This window comes from Cyprinodon tularosa, unplaced genomic scaffold, assembly GCF_016077235.1.
Source record: "Cyprinodon tularosa strain WSP-4 unplaced genomic scaffold, ASM1607723v1 ctg344, whole genome shotgun sequence".
Classification (NCBI taxonomy): Eukaryota; Metazoa; Chordata; class Actinopteri; order Cyprinodontiformes; family Cyprinodontidae; genus Cyprinodon; species Cyprinodon tularosa.
Genome location: NW_024039057.1, coordinates 82,070 through 100,396, shown reverse-complemented (window position 1 = coordinate 100,396; position 18,327 = coordinate 82,070). Strand labels below are relative to the sequence as shown.

General features: G+C 39.9%; 2 protein-coding genes across 3 annotated transcripts; both read left to right on the top strand.

Annotated features, from left to right (window-relative positions):
• The first annotated feature begins 25 nt into the window (after positions 1–25).
• On the top strand, positions 26–11,915 carry LOC119789703 (metalloreductase STEAP3-like). 2 transcript variants are annotated; one of them, XM_038294751.1, is made up of 6 exons: positions 26–121; positions 1,091–1,330; positions 3,212–3,475; positions 3,560–4,087; positions 4,237–4,401; positions 10,671–10,958. In XM_038294751.1, exons 2-6 carry the CDS (start codon positions 1,106–1,108, stop codon positions 10,956–10,958), a joined length of 1,470 nt encoding a protein of 489 aa, XP_038150679.1. In that variant the 5' UTR covers positions 26–121; positions 1,091–1,105. The 2 variants fall into 2 exon arrangements, with proteins under 2 accessions (XP_038150679.1, XP_038150680.1); XM_038294752.1 differs by lacking the exon at positions 26–121 and having other exon boundaries at positions 1,106–1,330; positions 10,671–11,915.
• Positions 11,916–13,817: 1,902 nt separating this feature from the next.
• LOC119789706 (acyl-CoA-binding protein-like) lies at positions 13,818–17,475 on the top strand. The gene is made up of 4 exons (XM_038294758.1): positions 13,818–13,976; positions 14,135–14,252; positions 17,214–17,276; positions 17,369–17,475. The coding sequence occupies exons 1-4, from the start codon at positions 13,971–13,973 to the stop codon at positions 17,440–17,442; spliced, it is 261 nt and encodes an 86-aa protein (XP_038150686.1). The 5' UTR covers positions 13,818–13,970; the 3' UTR covers positions 17,443–17,475.
• Positions 17,476–18,327: the final 852 nt, after the last annotated feature.

Below are 18,327 nucleotides of genomic sequence, written 5' to 3'. Positions count from 1 at the left end.
GCGCTGCTTTATCTTGCCCTGACAGGCGGGGGGCGTGGCTTCAGTTGCGTCGTCTTCCTACCAGGAAAGAGCCGCTCCAGTCTATCGAAAACGGAGCAGAGGGTAGAATAAGCTGCTGCCAGTAAGTAAAGTTTTACTTTTAGAACAAAGTAGAAAGGTCAGCGTGTTTTCGGAGAGGATGGATCCATAATTAAGGTTTCGTTTTTCTTCTAATGTCGCGCTTAAAGTTAAAAGGAGGTAAAGTTTGCACGAGTTCAACCAAGGACAGTCAGCCAGCATGGTGGCTTCAACTCACTTTTCTGTTATGATAAACAATAAATCTGTATTATTCAGTTTAGAAAAACACATTCCAGAAGTTTTAAAACAACCTTAAAGAAGAATAGGCTCAGTTTCCTGATTATTCGCGGTTCATCTGATGATTTATAACTTTAGAGGTAGGTTTGGTAGATCTGACTGTGTTGGTTGGGTTGGTTATAACTAACATTAAAGTAGCTCCTACCATATTTAGACCTGCCTGATCTCCATTTCTGCTAATATTGGATGGCAGCAGCTTTGACAGATGGAGGACATGCCAGCTGAGACTCACAAATAATAGGAACAAGGCTTCTCTGTACTCAAAACAAGCAGACAGATGTCAGATGCAAAGCCACTGGCAAATCTATTAGTAGTGTTTCTCTTATTTTAGCTCCTTCAGACCAGGGTCTGAATCATGGAAGAGGATTAGGGCCACTGGAAAAAAAAATGATTTTTACATTTTATTTCAGTTTAATATGGGAAAAAAGTCAGAATTCTGGAAAAAAATTCAGAATTCTGAGATTAGAGTCAGAATTCTGAAGAAAAAAAGTCTGAATTCTGAAGAAAAAAAGTCTGAATTCTGAGATTAAAGTCAGAATTCTTAGGAAAAAAGTGAGAATTCTGAGATTAAAGTCTTCTGACTTTTTCCCCCCATATTAATCTGAAATAATATTTAAAAATCAGTTAACTTTTGATATTTTTTCAGTGGCCCTAATCCTCTTCCGTACTGAATAGAGCAGTTTGGATAGTAGGAAAATCACATGATCATAAATCTAACCCATGATCCTCTCTGCAGATTTGTAAGAACATCATGCCGGATATAATGTCAAGACCCTTAATCCGGGAAAGAGGCGTTGAGGGGGCCAGGCAACTGGAAGCCTCTGTGTCTGATCCCAGCACTCCAGTGGTCGGCATCCTGGGCACTGGAGACTTCTCCCGCTCACTGGCCAGGAGGCTGATGGCCTCTGGCTACCAAGTAGTGGTGGGAAGTCGGACCCCCAAACGCTTTGTAGCTCTTTTCCCAGAGGAGATTGAGGTGATACACACACTCACGGTATAATTGGTGCTTTTGTTTCTTTCCCCTCTGGGGATAATTATACATCCTTACTCTTTTCCCACAAGGAGGTAATTACAGTCAGACAGTGTTAAACAAGTGGCTGGATTAAAATTTATTATTAAAAGCAATGTTCTTTTTATTAAGGCGCATTTATTCTATTTGCTTTGTAGTGAAAGATTTCAAACACAACATTTCAGATATGTTTTGAACTGAAAAACAATTGCAGATGTTTCACTTTCATCAGGTTGAACACCCCCCCAACACACACACACGCACACACACACACACACACACACACACACACACACACACACACACACACACACACACACACACACACACACCCTTTCATCACATTTACACTACCCGTTTAAAACCATGCAGAGATCGGTCTGAGTACGGTAACAGAGATAACTGTTGAGTGTAAATGGCAGGCAAAGTGAACTGGACCATGCAAGACACAACAGAACCGTGCTAAACTAGTACTAGTTTATCAGTAGGCGCAGTTCAGTTCTAGCTCAGTTCTTAGATAAAAAAGAGTGCATGAGCAGACTGCGCCATCTCCTTACAGTCAGCCTCCTTCATGACTTACTGACAATAAATTTCAGACATTCATGAAAATACAAGCTTCCCTACCGTGCCACATGATTTCCAGTGATGATGCTGCTTAGCAGTGTGCTGAACTTCAATGTCTGTTGTGGTTTCCTGCGTCTGTAAGACCTGATTAGACCATCGATTAACAAAAACCTACTCTGTCAAGTTAATTCACCAAAGGCTGCCTTCTTCGCCTGACTCTCCGCAAACAACGAAATATCACAATTATAACCAAACTTCCTGAACGTTTAGGGGCGCCGTCTTGTTGATTTGCTTCTTTCCATCTAGAGAAAAGTAATACCGTAAAGGGCAGATTATACTTCTGCAACTTCACGCATCAAATGTTGCTTGGGTCTGGTCGCGTTCCAGTTTTGCTGTTATGCTTCTGCACCGTCGGTCTGGAATTTCTAGGGACGCACAGCAGTTTCCCACCAAAAGCGCAAGGGGGAGCCTATTCGAGAACTTACGAGAACTTTGGCGGATGGTCATGAGAACTTTGTTTTGGCAGAGACCTTGGCATCTTTATATAATTATTCTGAGACATTGCACAAGTGGTTGCACTTCCGAACCTCCTCGAGTAACCTTTTGTCGTAGTTGTACATTGTAGTTGTTCCTCGGTTTTTAAAAATCAAGTCAAGTCAAGTCAGCTTTTATTGTCACTTTCTTCATATGCACAAGACATACAAGGGAAATGAAATTACGTTTTTTTTCTATACCATGCCAGGACAAGACATATACAAGAATGACATTTTACAGACTGACATAAAGTGCGGGACATGACAGGTAACAGTGATGGACTGGCAACAATAAGTGGTCAATAATAAAAAATGGCACAGAATCTAGAAGGAAGACCACACAGACAGCAGGAAAGGCATATGAAGGACCAATCACAGCTGCTTTTTGTCTGCGCACTTCCGCTAAAGGTCTGTGCGGGTTTGCGACCATCCGACACGTAGTGGGGATTTTTTTTGAGGTGTGCAACAACGGTGGCATAACCTCTGCGTGGGGGGGCGTGGTCACGCACAGAGACGATTTCACGGTTGCAGAGGCTATGCGTCAGAAGCATAAATTGGCCTTAAAACAGTTGAAAGGAACCAAACTCGGCACGGATAACAGATCCAAGCTCGGTCCAAACTCGGCACAGATCGGTTTTCGTAGGGTAGTGTAAATAGGGCTTATGCTATGTCTCTCCAGCTCTACTACTAAAACTAGTAACAACAGGTGTAGTAATTGGTAGCCGTTAAAATCAGGACCTCTTTGTTCCAGGTGACCACCCAGTTGGAAGCAGTCACTCAGGCAGACCTGGTCTTTGTCGCCGTTTATCCCGAGCACCACTCGACGCTGGTGGAGCTTAAACCCGCATTGGCTGGGAAGATATTAGTGGATGTTAGCAACAGCATATGTATCAGTAAGGGTCCATCCAACGCTGAGCTCCTGGCTGACTATTTTCCTGAGAGCTCCGTGGTGAAGGGGTTTAACACCATATCTGCCTGGACGCTGCAGATGGGCCCCAGAGATGGAGGCAGGCAGGTAGGAAACATCCACAGTTCCAATGATGGTTTCCCTTCTGACTGAGATCAGTCTGGAAGCAATAAAGGTTTGTTTTGCCTGCAGGTTTTCCTGTGCAGCAACAGCCAAAAGGCCAAGAACACGGTGAAGTCATTATGCCACAGGATGGGCTTCATCCCCGTCGATATGGGCCTCCTCTCGTCTTCTCTGGAGATAGAAAATATGCCTCTCTATCTTTTTCCCTCCTGGCGAACACCTGTTCTTGTCACATTTTCTCTTTTCATCTTCTTCTACCTGTACAACTTCCTCCGGGATGTGTTGCAGCCCTTGGTCACCGAGAAAAAGAGCGTCTTCTACAAAATGCCGATTGAAGTTGTCAACGTCACTCTTCCCTCTGTCGCCTTGGTGATGCTTTCGCTGGTCTACCTGCCTGGTCTGTTCGCTGCCTTCCTCCAGCTACGCTCGGGGACAAAATACAATCGTTTTCCCAACTGGTTGGATCGCTGGCTGACCATGAGGAAGCAGTTGGGACTCTGTAGCTTCCTGTGTTCAGTGCTGCACGCTGTTTACAGTCTGTGTCTTCCTCTGAGAAAGTCTGCTCGCTTTAAACTGATCAACATGGCCTACAAACAGGTGAGATGAAGAAGCATTTGATTGAAATGTGTTCAAAAAGTGCATATGAACCCCTATGTGATATTTCCTTTCATAAGGCCCAACCACAGCATAACATATGCTCCTTTGAGTTCTCTTCTAGCTAGTTTAGTTCTGTGTTTGGTGTCCAGGTGAAAATGGGTATCGAGGACTCGTGGGTAGATGAAGAAGTGTGGAGGATGGAGCTCTACCTGTCCGTAGGCATCATGGCGCTCGGACTGCTCTCCCTGCTGGCTGTCACCTCTCTACCTTCCGTGGCCAACACCATCAACTGGAGGGAGTTCAGCTTCATCCAGGTACCCACTTACAGATATGCTTCATGTCACCCTTCTTTTTCTTTCACTTACACAGCCTGACGACAGAGAACGAGAAGGCAGACGTTGCAGAAAGGCAGGTGACGTTCCCGCAGAGACACACTCTGTCTCCCGCAGGTCTCAGCCAAGCTCTGAATGTCCCACACGTGTAAACAAAGAGGTTTTCCACTCCTGCAGCTGCCCCAGATTCACAGCTAAACTTATCCATTGACAAAGCCACCAAAGTGTTGTGACTCAGCACACACTTCCTCTCCTCCTGCTCCTCTTTTTCTGCTGGCCTGTGGTCTTCCAGGACTCAGTCGGCCAGTGCTGCTATTTTCTTTTCATCCCTCGGTAATCCGCTGGCCGTCAGATTAGTCATGTGCCGACAAAGGAAGGGCAATTTGTGCTTGGTGCATGTGGAGTCGTTGGGCAAAGCTGCAGGATGGTGTGCTGCTGTGACGGAGCATCTTACGCTTGAACTGCACAGCTTGAATGCATGGACAGTATAAATAGTCATAGAAAGAGCATTATCGTCCTTGAATTCTCTGGTTTTGCTCATAGGGTCTTTGTGAAAATGATATAAAAGTACTTAGAGTGCAACTAAAGGTGCAAAATAACAAAGAACAGAGTCTGCCTTTATTTTTAGAAACAAAGTGTCCGAAATGGTTCAGTACCTTCTTGGACTTTATCGTTCGCTCACATAGCTGTGGAGGAATTTTGGTCCAATGTTTCAGTTAAGGTTTGCGAATTGTGGCTGTTTTTAAAGCCCACCCTCCACTGAATTTTGCCTAATGTTTGACCTTTGACTGTAACATTTCTGGATAAGATTTGCTGCTGTTCTTATTATGCTTTAGTACAAAGACAAAGTCATAATCGATTTACTGACTGAAAGATGCTATGAACCTAGGCCAAACCATTACACCTCCTCTACTGTGCTCTTCCATTGGTATGTAGTGTTTGTGCTCATATAATGTGTTTACTTTTCACCAAACACGGTGGGATGCATTTTGAAGAGTTTCTGGTATGGGTAGTTAATAGTGAAGCCACAGCAAAAAAACAAAAAAAAACCCAAAAACATTTGTAATCGTATACTGTGTATTTATACACTTATTTTGATCATAATTAGTGTTTAAAATGAATAGAAAAAATCATGTAATGTAGAAATGTACATCATTTAAAAAAAGCACTGTCTTACTTCAAATTGGGTACTATTGTCATTTTGTATGCACATAGTCTATACAAAATGAAATTTCGTTGCATACAGCTTACGACGGTGTGATGACATTGCAGCTGGAATAAGATAACATTGTGACAATGTAGGAGAAAAATAGTTTTAAAATGATGATGCAAAAATTTTCAGTGCAGTGCAAAATAATATGGTCCAAAATGCAGTAGAACGTAGATTTGTTTCCTATTTTAAGGTTTATAAAAGTTCAAAGTCGTTGGTAGTGAAAAATAATGTTGTGAGTGTGATGCAGAGTCCAGTTTAGAGCTCAACAGTTCAGTAGTCTGATGGCAGCAGGGAAAAAGATGTTGCAGAACCTGCTGTACCTGCAGCAGATGCTGCAAAGCCTCTTCCTAGAGGGCAGCAAGCAGAACAGTCCAGTATTAGTCAGGAAAAACTAGAGATTACAGTCCAATACAGACTTAGCGACTTTGTCGCTATATATTTAGGAACTTTTCAAGGTTCTCTTGCAATATTCTTAAACTTAAAAAAAAAACAACTTTAAATTTGCCCTAGAAGGACCGTTCTCGTCTTTCTTAGCTCCATCTGCCGCCTCTCCTCTGCTCCGGTGCTCTTTCTGCAACGCTGTACTCTCTCGACCTTCTGCTAAAGTTTCGTTGCTCCAAAGAATGTCTGCTTCTGATGCTCTCTGCCAGGGTTCTTGCTTTGATTTTCCTGCCTTTCCTCTCTGAGCTCCAGAACGCTGTCCCACATTACCTTAGCATGAAGAGCCAAGGCGACCAAAAGCGTTCTTGTTTATTTGCAAAAATGATTTTGACGTGTTTATACTTCTATGATGTTAAACAGTGCTGTGTAGCTTCTATACCACTATATCAAGTCTCCTTTTTGACTGACACCATTGCAATCAACTATGTCCTTATTTTGCACCTCTAAAATAAATAAACAAATGTTACCAACAGCAATAACTCTCAGAATGCTTGTATTATATTTTATTATACCCAAAATTTATCACTAAAGCATGAATATTTGAATTTTTCAGTCTGTATGACAAATTTATGCTTCATTATTGTAAAAGTTATCCTACATTTCAAAGTTGCATTAATAGATTTTTTTGTTATTGCAGATTAATTAATAAACATTTAATTAAAGAGATTATTAACGGAATTTGAAATTTAGGCACAAGATTTGGTCTCCAGAGGGCGATAATGTAACAGAGTAGATGCGATGCATATTGCACATGAATGCAGGATATTAGCTTGACTGGTTTTAGCATCCATGCCCCTCCCCGATGCAGCTGCAGTTTAGAAGAATGTTCCACATAAGAATATTACAAACAATCAGATTCTGCAAACCAGGTGTCGGCAACGTTCTTGGATACCTTAAGCATAAACCAGGTTTAAACTACCTATAAATATAAATATCAGTGTATTGTGGTACTCATGTGTTCTCAACAGTAGGAAAGCATTCAATAAATATATGTTTTAGCTCATATTTAGAAAATACAAACCCTATTCAAAGCGTTCGGGTCGAATAACTGTAGGTCCATCAGCCACCACCTAAGTGTCTCCACCAACTTTCATCACAAAGTTACTCCCTTGCTTTAATGTAATGTTTTGTCCATTCTCTAGAAGGCGAGGTACTAATCTAAATAAACATCATTGTTCATCTACAGGTTCTCTGAATTCAGTAGAGAAACAAAAAACATAAACTGCCAAATGGAGAAGGACAGAGCAGCGTCAAGTCCTTTCTGACAAAAGGACTGCAAATGTACAGCCAGGGACATCCCAGACATAAGGCTATAACTGAAGCAATAATGCAGGACTTTATATTTCATGTAACCCCCATTATCTTTGATCGAAAAGCCTAACTTTAAAAACATTATCTCACAGTACGTCTAAGTGAGCTCTCTTCAGTAAAAGTGTCCGAGTTAATCTTGGACGAGTTAATATTTTTAGTGACTGAGATGGAAACACAAAAGGAAATAAACAAGCATGCCTACGTAATTATTGCACTTATTTTGATTAAACATGTAATTAGAATTTACTATGTGATTAATTGATTATTACAACAGGCATACTCAAGACTTGAGACCTGACTTTGATTTGCAAAAAATGACTTGTGAACATCAACGTCTGTTAAACGGCCCACTATTATAGAAAGATTGAACTATACACCAAAGTACAACAAACCCACCAGATTGCTCATAAAGTGTTCATGAAATAACTAACTTTGCTCCAGCATTTCTGATAGGGCAGATAAATTAATCCAGCAATCCCTGATTGAATTATTCTAACTTACTGAATTCCTCCATTTTATTTATTCTTTTACTTTTTTTTAAAAACCTGATTTTTACTTGCGAAATTAGTGGCTTTCTCATATATTGCGCTGCTTTCCCCCGTAAGGATATAGCAACAATAAAAGTTGTACATTTGTTGGGTTTTCTTTTACACTTATATGTGTCCTTGACTTAAACAGATGTAATCATATATTAGTTTATCATTAACTCGTTCATTTTAAATCTTACGTTCACAAAGTGCACTATTACATGTAGCTCTTAAACTTATGACGGCCTCAAAACCTGATCGACCTTTTGTCCCATGCTGCTGCAACTTCCCAGATTCACAATATCTACACTTCTTTTGCAGCTTTCATATCTTCTGCATAAAGATGGTAGTTATGTAAGATGTTATCATTGCTTCTGTGAAGTAGAAATTGCTCCAGTTAGCTTCCGCCGTACCACAGACAACCTTGGGACGTTTCTGGTGGCATTTGGACCCTGAGGGTGCTGTAAGCTGCTCAGTCAGTCACAGTCAGAGAGGAAAACACCAATGGGGTCTCTTCAGGTCAGCAGTGGTGGGTCAGTGTGTGTCCTCAGGGTCTGCTGTGGCCTCTGACACAGTCGGGTAATGCTATGGACTTGCTGACTCTCAGGTTCTGCCTCTTTGTAAAAAAATTTTTACACGTGTTTCATGTGCAGTATAAGCATTTCTCCTGTCATGCATTGCCTTATAAAAGTTTATACTCAATGTTTAAATGTTCTTTAAAGGTTTTTCCTCATTTTAAAACAATAAAGGGCTGGTTATACTTCCACAGCAGTGTGTCGCAGTGAGCTTGTGACAGGTATGACTCAGATACTTTGTTTTATCACTCGTCTCTGCCCGATCTACACCGGAAATGTGATCCTACGCTACTTGCGGGAACTAACTTATTCGGCTTTGGATTTAAACATAAATCTAGTGTTTTTTGAGTTTTATGTTTTCGTTTCGTTTTAACCTTATGCTATATAGTGCGTTATCTAAATAAATAAACAACTAAAATGCATATAAACATAGTTTAAATATATTTCGACGGACTGCTCTGAGCTAGAGGTGTAAATCACATCCATCATGGCGATTCGATTCAGTATCGATTTCCTGACCCAACGATTCGATTATCTTCAATACTCAAGAATACACTTCGATTCGATTAATCGGTACATTTTTTTATTTTTTTATTTTTTTACACCTTACAGGCTAGACAATGTTTCAAGTTTGAAATAAATCAAACTTGAAACGAAAGCTGTAATATCGTTATGCATTTTTTTAAGAAACAACAGCAAATAACAGAAGTAGAAAAGTTGCATTAAAAAATACTGCAAAAATATTGCAGAAAATCAGTGCAATGAGTGCAATGCAATACCTCGGCCCTAGACGTCCCGCCCCCTTGAGAGATGCTCCGCTGCTCCTCTCCCAAATTGTAGCTGACCACAAACAGTGCCGCAGACAGGAGGCCGGCTGGTTTTGTTTTTGTGACCGAAATTCCGGAAAACAACTCGTGAAGTTTGACCCGCTAGAAGAGCGAGCTGCGCCAGAACGCTGGGACCCTTTTTCCACCTGGATCTCCGCTCTTTTTGACCCTCATGTCCCTCCGTCATCGGTCTAAACTCGCCCCGACTTCCTCGGCCGCCTCGGCCGTATCTAGACCCACAGCTTGTAGCACAGACCACGCTTCAATATTGAGTATAATTTAAAAATGTCTGTGTCAAGCTCACTGCAACACACTGCTGTAAGAGTATAACCAGGAAGCGAGGTAGCAGGGCAAAATAGGTTTAGCGCCAACGCAGCACGGGAAGGAGAATTACGCCCAGGAGCAAATTAATAAAAATAGACCGGAGAAAAAAAAAAAACATGAATCGATTCTCTTGCGGACGTGTCGATGCATCGGATCGTCGGCTTTTGGATCGATGCATCGATACAAAACCATTATTATTTACACCCCTACTCTGAGCACGTCTGATGATGTCAGAGAAGCAGTTTAACGATGAAAATGTAAAAAGCATTCAAATAGTCTCACCGTCATAACATTTTTTTTACAGATTGGTATTACTATTCTTTAGTGAGCTAAGGATAAAAATAAGTAGTAAGTTTATAGACACCCAGATATATATCTGTTCGCGCATGCGTAGAACAAATCGTGCTTACGGGTCGGATTGGGTAGTGACATAAGGTACCAAACACAAAATATACATAGTGTAGAGCGGATGTTAATTTTGACCAATCAGAGGCCTCCTGTCTGCGGTCACCTACAATTTCGGAGAGGTGCAGCAGAGTGTCTGCGGAAGGGGCATATCTACGTTAACTGCGACACACGCAGACGACCTTGTTTCAGCATAAACCAGCCTTCAACTATCGATGTGTTTTACTTGGATATGATTGGAGAGATTAAGAGAAAAAAAAAATAAATTGATGATTTAAAACATTACAAAGGAACTGAAGCTTACGGGTGAAAAATTAATTGTGGAGATAAAGCCCTAAAAAGTTTTGTTTGTAGAAGCTGACAAAGCTTGAAGGGGATTCAGCAGACATGGAGGGAAACTCGGAGGTGACGTATCATTCTGTGGGGATGCTTTTCTTCTGCAGTATAGAAAAACTGGTTAAAGCTGAGAGGAGGTTGGTTGATGGCAGAAAACGACAAAAGACATAGAGCCACGGCTGAAAAGGAATATTTTAGAACAATGTAAATTTATGTTTTTACTGTCTTAAAAGTGTCATTTCATATTTTCTGAATTAATGCAGCCCTGGTCTGGATGTTTGATGTTTTGCAGTCCTCGCTTGGTTACTGTGCCTTGTTCATGGCCACCACCCACACGCTCCTCTACGGGTGGAATCGGGCCTTCGATCCCAAACAGTACCGCCTCTACATGCCCCCCACCTTCGTCCTGGTGCTGATTCCCCCCTGCGTGGTCCTGCTGGGCCGCCTGGCTCTCTGCCTGCCCTGTGTGGCCGAGCGGCTCAGGAAGATCCGCCGTGGCTGGGAGAGGAGCAGAAACGTCTGCTTCACGCTGCCTTCTGAAGGCTACCGCAACGGGCTGGAGGACATCAGCAATGTGTGAGATATGCTGTTGCTTTTGAGAAAAAAGGATGAATATCTACAGAAGAGGTAAAATATTTATACTAAGCTGGAGTCTGTCGACGACTTGCTGAGGTTCTTCTCAGTGAGGTGGAGGGAAGACCCTGAGAGACATCCGAGCAGGCAAACCGTTCAGCACCACACTCTGAGATGATCTTTAATTTATTGTTTTCTCTATTTTAAGTGTCAATCGTAGTAGAGAACAGCAGCTCTTTCAAATTAAAACATCCTTGCTCAGCATACTAAAGTGCTTAAGCTCACCAAAGTAAATTTATAATTAAATCCTCATTAAGAACACTTCCCATGCAATTGTTTATATTTAAAAATGAAGCTTGAAAATGAAAAGAAACAAAGCAACTAACTGGTTAGATATGTTTATAGATGTCTTCAGTGTTATTGATAGGTTTCATCTTTTTCCTACTTATTGTACTTACCATTTTTAGCATGTTTTCTTTTTTCATAAAGCTGCCTTCAAGACAGAGCCAGAATATTTTTTTTACAGGTTGTGCCTCCATTAGCCCTTAGAGTATTAAAAATAATTCAATCCAAACTGTTCCAAAATAGTTAAGTTAGATACATTTGAATACAGATATTTAAAGAGGGCTAAGTAAATAACTAAACCACACATCTCTGATTTTTATACACCATTTGAATCCATCTTCTTGGCCATGTTGAAAAAAACATTCTCATTGTGGTTCTGTTGTTGAAAAGTGCAAAACATTGAGCCGTTCACAAATACGTCCCACCAACCAGGTGCTATTCAGTTACTCAGTGGGAAATAATCTGGTTTGTTTTATGTTTTCCGTCACTACTTTACCCTTTTATTGTCTGGAATTATATTTTGTATAGATTTGCTGCCAATGAACATGTCTTTTTGTAAGATTGTAGCTATTTTGGACAATAAATCACCAGAACAATAAATAAAGTTAGTTTTCTACAATAATGTGTGTTTGTGTTTAAATTGACTGCATAGAAGGGATTCACAGGCTCACCCAGAATGTAATAAAATCATGTACAGGTCCTTGTCAAAATATCAGCATATTGTGATAAAGTTAATTATTTTCCATAATGTAATGATAAAACTTGAACATTCAAATATTTTAGATTCATTGCACCCTAACTGAAATATTTCAGGTCTTTTATGGTCTTAATACGGATGATTTTGGCATACAGCTCATGAAAACCCAAAATTCCTATTTAGAATTTCCTCCCACCAACAAAAGAAAATTGTTCTTAATACAAATAAAAGTCAAACTTCAAATAATTATGTACGGTTATGCACTCAATAATTGGTGGGGAATCCTTTTGCAGAAATGACTGCTTCAATGCGGCATGGAGGCAATCAGCCTGTGGCACTGCTGGGGTGTTATGGAGGCCCAGGATGCTTACATAGCAGCCTTTAGCTCATCGACAGTGTTAGGTCTTGCCTCTCTCAACTTTCTCTTCACAATATCCCTCAGATTCTCTATGGGGTTCAGGTCAGGAGAGTTGGCAGGCCGATTGATACTATGGTCAGTAAACTATTTACCAGTGGTTTTGGCACTGTGAGCAGGTGCCAGGTCGTGCTGAAAAATGAAATCTTCATCTCCATATTGCTTTTCAGCAGATGGAAGCATGAAGTGCTTCAAAATCTCCTGATAGCTAGCTGCATGGACCCTGCCCTTGATAAAACAAAGTGGACCAACACTAGCAGCTGACATGGCACCCCAGACCATCACTGACTGTGGGTACTTGACACTGGACTTCATGCACTTTGGCATTTTCTTCTCCCCAGTCTTCCTCCACACTCTGGACCTTGATTTCCAAGTGACGTGCAAAACTGAGCAACAGTTCAATGCTGCTTCTCTTAGCCCAGGTCAGGCGCCGCTTGACCTGGAGAATGAGGCACCTGTGCACGGTGGCTCTGGATGTTTCTACTCCAGACTCAGTCCACTGCTTCCTCAGGTCCCCCAAGGTCTGGAATCGGCCCTTCTCCACAATCTTCCTCAGGGTCCGGTCACCTCTTCTCGTTATGCAGCGTTTTCTGCCACACTTTTTCCTTCCCGCTGAGGTGCCTTGATACAGCACTCTGGGAACAGCCTATTCATTCAGAAATATCTTTCTGTGTCATCTCCTCTTGCTTGAGGGTGTCAAAGATGGCCTTCTGGACAGCAGTCAGGTCAGCAGTCTTACCCATGTTTGGGGTTTCGAGTGATGAACCAGGCTGGGAGTTTTAAAGGCTTTAGGAATCTTTTTCAGGTGTTAAGAGTTAATTTGTTGATCCAGATGTTTTGGTGCATTGTTTAGAGACCTTTTCATGATATGCTAATTTTGTGAGATAGGAATTTTGGGTTTTCATGAGCTGTATGCGAAAATCATCCATATTAAGACAATAAAACACCTGAAATATTTCAGTTAGGGTGTAATGAATCTAAAATATATGTTTAAGTTTTACCATTACATTATGGAAAATAATTAACTTTATCATTTGTTTATTTATTTAATGTATTTGTTTTTTTAATGCTTTTCTTTTTTGTAGTACTTTTTTGTAGGTATTTTTGATGAAAAGTGCAGTAGAAATCAAATGCATTGTTATCACAATATGCTAATATTTTGAGAAGCACCTATATTCACCTTTAAACCGAGTCAAATATACACAAAGAATCATTATTTTTAGTTTTAGCAAATGTTAAGCAGAATGGAGCGAAATAATACAATGCTTCCATCTTGTGGCAGATTTGTGAACTGCAACCTGAACGACCCGAATAAAATATGTAAAAAAGCGAATCCAACTCAGAAGAAAGTCGTAAAATAACCCCAAACAGACTCCAAACCTGTTTCTTTATCGATCTCTATTGATTGTTGTTAATTATTGCTTGCATCGTATGATCGCTTTGGAAATCCCTCCCACTCATCCCGGGCTTATCGCGCGCGTGACATGATTTGCAGGAGGAGTTGAGGAAGTTCAGCCACCAGGCAGGAGGTTTCCACAGCAGCAGGCGTTGTCCCCGTCATCATGTCTGTAAGTGCTGTCTTGTTTTAAACTAACACTATTTTCTACAATCTAACGGAACTGATCTTGAAAATGTGAATCTCTGAGATTATTGGGGTTGATTGCGCACGTGGAGTTCTTTCAGGCTCACGTGGTCTTAAAGTCCCCTTTCTTTCATTCTCTCCCAGGAAGCTTTTGAAAAAGCAGCAGAGGAGGTAAAGGTCCTCAAACAAAAACCAGACCAGGGAGAACTGACTGCACTTTATGGCTTATATAAACAAGGCACTGTTGGAGACGTCAATATTGGTGAGTTTATAGTGTGCAGGTTTTCATGGGCGGGGTTTAAGAAGGATTTGGGAAAAGAAAGTTTAGTCTAGTGAACAATGACCTCATCAGAAGGTTTCAAAATTTCACAATATGTGCAACCCAGCCCTAAATCGGACCAGGGGCGGAGCTAGATGGAAGCCCAGGGGTGGCCATGGGCCATTTATCAAAAAATTGAATCTGATTTCAAATGCTGCATAGGTTTTCCTAATACATTGGGTGCATATATATCCTTATTTTATAACTAGAATCTATCAACCATGTTTGACTTTGTACCTCTAGTTATATTTAGGAATTCATACATCCAAAGTCAAAAAGGTAAGATGAGGGAAAGCATCAAACAACGAAACGGAAAACAAGATGGCCGACTATGCTGCTAATTGCTGCCTGACAGTGATGTTGAGAAATGCAAAAAACAACAACAAAAACAAGGCGTTAATTCAAACAATACGTCAAGCAATAACATCTACAGAAGTGATAAAAACACCGATAACATGGTTTAAGCTACCAGAGGTAAGCTGTAAATAAAAATTTGTCAAATAAGGAGGTAAAAAATAAGAAAAATATCTGTAAACAATAGTTGGGAGATCTAGCATATCAGCACCCTACACAAAGATTTAAAAGCCTTTTTGACTCGAGCAGCATTCAAATTTCTGCGCAAGTTTGGAGTCAGATTTCAGTCAATGGCTACGTTCACACCGCAGCCTGAAGTGACCCAAATCCGATATTTTGGCCCATTTGCTACCTGGATCTGATCTTTTTCATGGCTGTTTGAACAACACGGATCCGATTTTTTTCCAATGCGACCCAGGCCACTTGGCTATGTGGTCCTGAATCCGATACGAATCTGATCTTTTCAAATGCGACCTGTGTCTGAACAGCCAGGTCGCATTCATCCGACCAGAACGTCATTAATACCCGACAAAGGTCACTATTCTGTGTCTTGCTAAGCAGAAGCGGCAAGAAAAACAACAACCATGGCGGACAATGATGCGGAGAACAGTATTTACGTATAACCATCCTGAAAAGATTGGGTTTTTATGGTTGGAAAAGACCGCTAGATGCACCCCGGCACTACCATCCATGTTTACTTCCGGGAAAAAAAAGCATGCTGGCATCAGTGGCCTGTGATTTCATCGCGTCCTCTACTGCGCATGCGGGACACTTGCGCTGTATGACACATAGAAGTTGCATATATTTGGAAATATGAACGGCAACGTAAAAAAATCGGATTTTGCAAAATAATCGGAATTGAGCATCAAGGCCTGCAGTGTGAACGTAGCCTAATGCAGATGGTGGCAGCAGAAATACTCTGAAGTGGAATATTGGGGTAAATTATACACATCAATATACTAACATTAAAGATAAGCACAGAGTTCGTGCTCTTTTCAGAACTAGATTTTGTGTTATATGGGGTAAAGAGAAAATTGTGTCTGCAAGTTATTTAGGAGTTTTCAGTGAAATCATAGATAAATAACAATTTTAATGAAAACTTATCAAATAATCATTTTATGTAGATATTAGGGCTTGTAAATATTAATGTTTATTGATATAAGTAGATAAGTAATGACGATGGAAAAGATTTACACCCTAGATCTCAAAACTGAGTTTATCCACTATACCTTTTATCTAGAAATTACAGGTGTTTAAATATATGCATCTACTTTGTAGCAAAGGCTGTAGGAAATTATAGTTAGTCTTTATTTAGAAAATATGGATGTTTTACTTGTTAATTTTCCTGTTGAAACAGTGTAGATTGACCCTGAGTTTCTGGTGCCGATCTGCTTTCGGTCTCCCCTCAGAGTACATTGGTTATTGCCTGCCTACGCCCCTTGAGTCGGACATCTTTATTCCCTTTCACCTTTATTCCCTTATCCTGCAGCTCAAAGCACAGTAGACCCATGTGACCTCCAAAAAAAAAAGGAATCCAATAAAGCAGGTTTAGCTGCACACCGTGCAGTGCCGTTTCATTATGCAACAAAAGTCACTTTCTTTGTTTCTTTTTCTCAATAAGTTGTTACATTCATGCTGATTTTGCACTGTTTCTAGCTTAGTCAGTTAAATAACATGCTGCTGTCATTTTTCGCACATTTCTGATGTTGCTGCAAACATTTCCATAGCTGTTTATTGGTTATTTATTCTCAAGGTGCACAGTTTTTTTATATATAGTTAAAACACTTTACAATATTTAGTTTGTTTATTTTTTAACTCTTTACAATCGTTATTCTTATTTACTTTTCTAATGTCCACCATTTTTTTCTATGATCTTTTTGCTGCTGTAAACACCAGAATGTCCCTATTGTGGGACAATAAAGGGATTTTCTATTCTATAATAAACACAAAGTAGAGCAACATTTAGTTTTTTTTTTTTTTTCCAAATTCTTTTATATATAAACATCTGAAAAGATCGGTGTGCGATTGTTTTCAGATCATACTTCCAGTCCAGTCTATATCCTATAATAATATCCTATACAGCTGCACTTTGGGGCATTAAAAATATTCAAATTCTGCCTCTTTCTGTATAAGTTTGATGAAACTGTCTTTTTAAAAGCAGAATTTAGCATTAATCTCTCTGAACAAATAATTTAACCTCTGCTACTTTTTAAATACAAATTTTGTATTTACAATTAGCAAAATATAATATATGCAGTAACCCTCTGTGTCCAGTACCAAGAACTTCCAGGAGGGGGCGACTTATGCCCTCCAAAATACCTAAACCATCTCAATGCATGTAGTCAAATTCAAAGACATCTCCAGTTATTCTTAGTGAGGAGTTGAGACTTAAGACTTCAGATAAGGAATGGGAAGAGATCTGACTGGTATTTTATCTCTACTTTAAGTCAAGTTAGATTTTAAGGCTCCTTGTGTGGGGGATTGCTTGAAGCTAAATGGCCACAATAAGAAATATTTTGCCTTAAAAAAACCTTGTTTTTATATCCACAGATCGACCAGGGATGTTTGATTTTACAGGAAAAGCAAAATGGGACGCATGGAACGCAAAGAAAGGTTGGATTCATCAAGCTTTAACTCAACATCTAATAAATAAACAAAAAAACTTTCCTACAAATTTGCTAGAACGATATGCTTACTGTTTTCAGGTCTGTCTAAAGAAGAAGCAATGGCGGCTTACGTTGAGTTGGTGGAGAAGCTAAAAGAAAAATATGGAATCTAGATTTCAGAGACGCGACAATAAACAAATAATAAATACCTGAATGTCTCCTTCTCGTTTTTGCATTCAAACATCAGGACAGAAGATGTATTATTTTACCATTAGATATCTTTAAGTAGAGCCGTCTGTCAAAACGTTTTACAGTTTTAATGTTTCTTAGCCCAGCTGCTGTGGTAAGTTATGAGTACCATAAGGTGCTTTTCTAATTTGGTTTTCTGTCCATTTGCTGTCAGGATTTATTCTATTAGTCAATTTCATATATAGCATCAATGAGCACAGCCAGCTTCTTTAGCAATGATCTAACAGAACGTGGTACGATGCAAGGAAACCGAGGTTTGAGTTCGGCTCTTCCAGCTGATTCCCAATAATACTCCAGTATGAAATATCATGAGCAAGTTTTAACTCGTGATTTAAAAATGTTTTCTTTTTGCTTTTTTATTTGACCTCCTACAGTAATTGAATTATTGAGGGATACAATTGCAACAAGCAGAAGGGTTGTTTTCATTTTTCTTTTAACAATCATGTCCATTCATTATTACAGAAGAGGATTACGGCCATTGGAAAAAAGAAAAAAAGTTAACTGATTTTTAAATTTTATTTCAGTTTAGTATGGGGAAAAAGTCAGAATTATGGGATTAAAGTCAGAATTCTGAGGAAAAAAAATCAGAATTCTGACTTTTTTCCCATACTAAACTGAAATAAAATTAAAAAATCACTTAACTTTTTTTTTTTTTTTTTTCCAGTGGCCCTAATCCTCTTCCATACATTACTTAGCTGTGATGATGCTGGATAATACTCCTTTCAATTGTTCACTGGATGTTAGAATTAAAACGGGGAGTGTTTTCACAACACTTTCTTCTGCAGTTGCTTTTTCTGTTTATATACAGG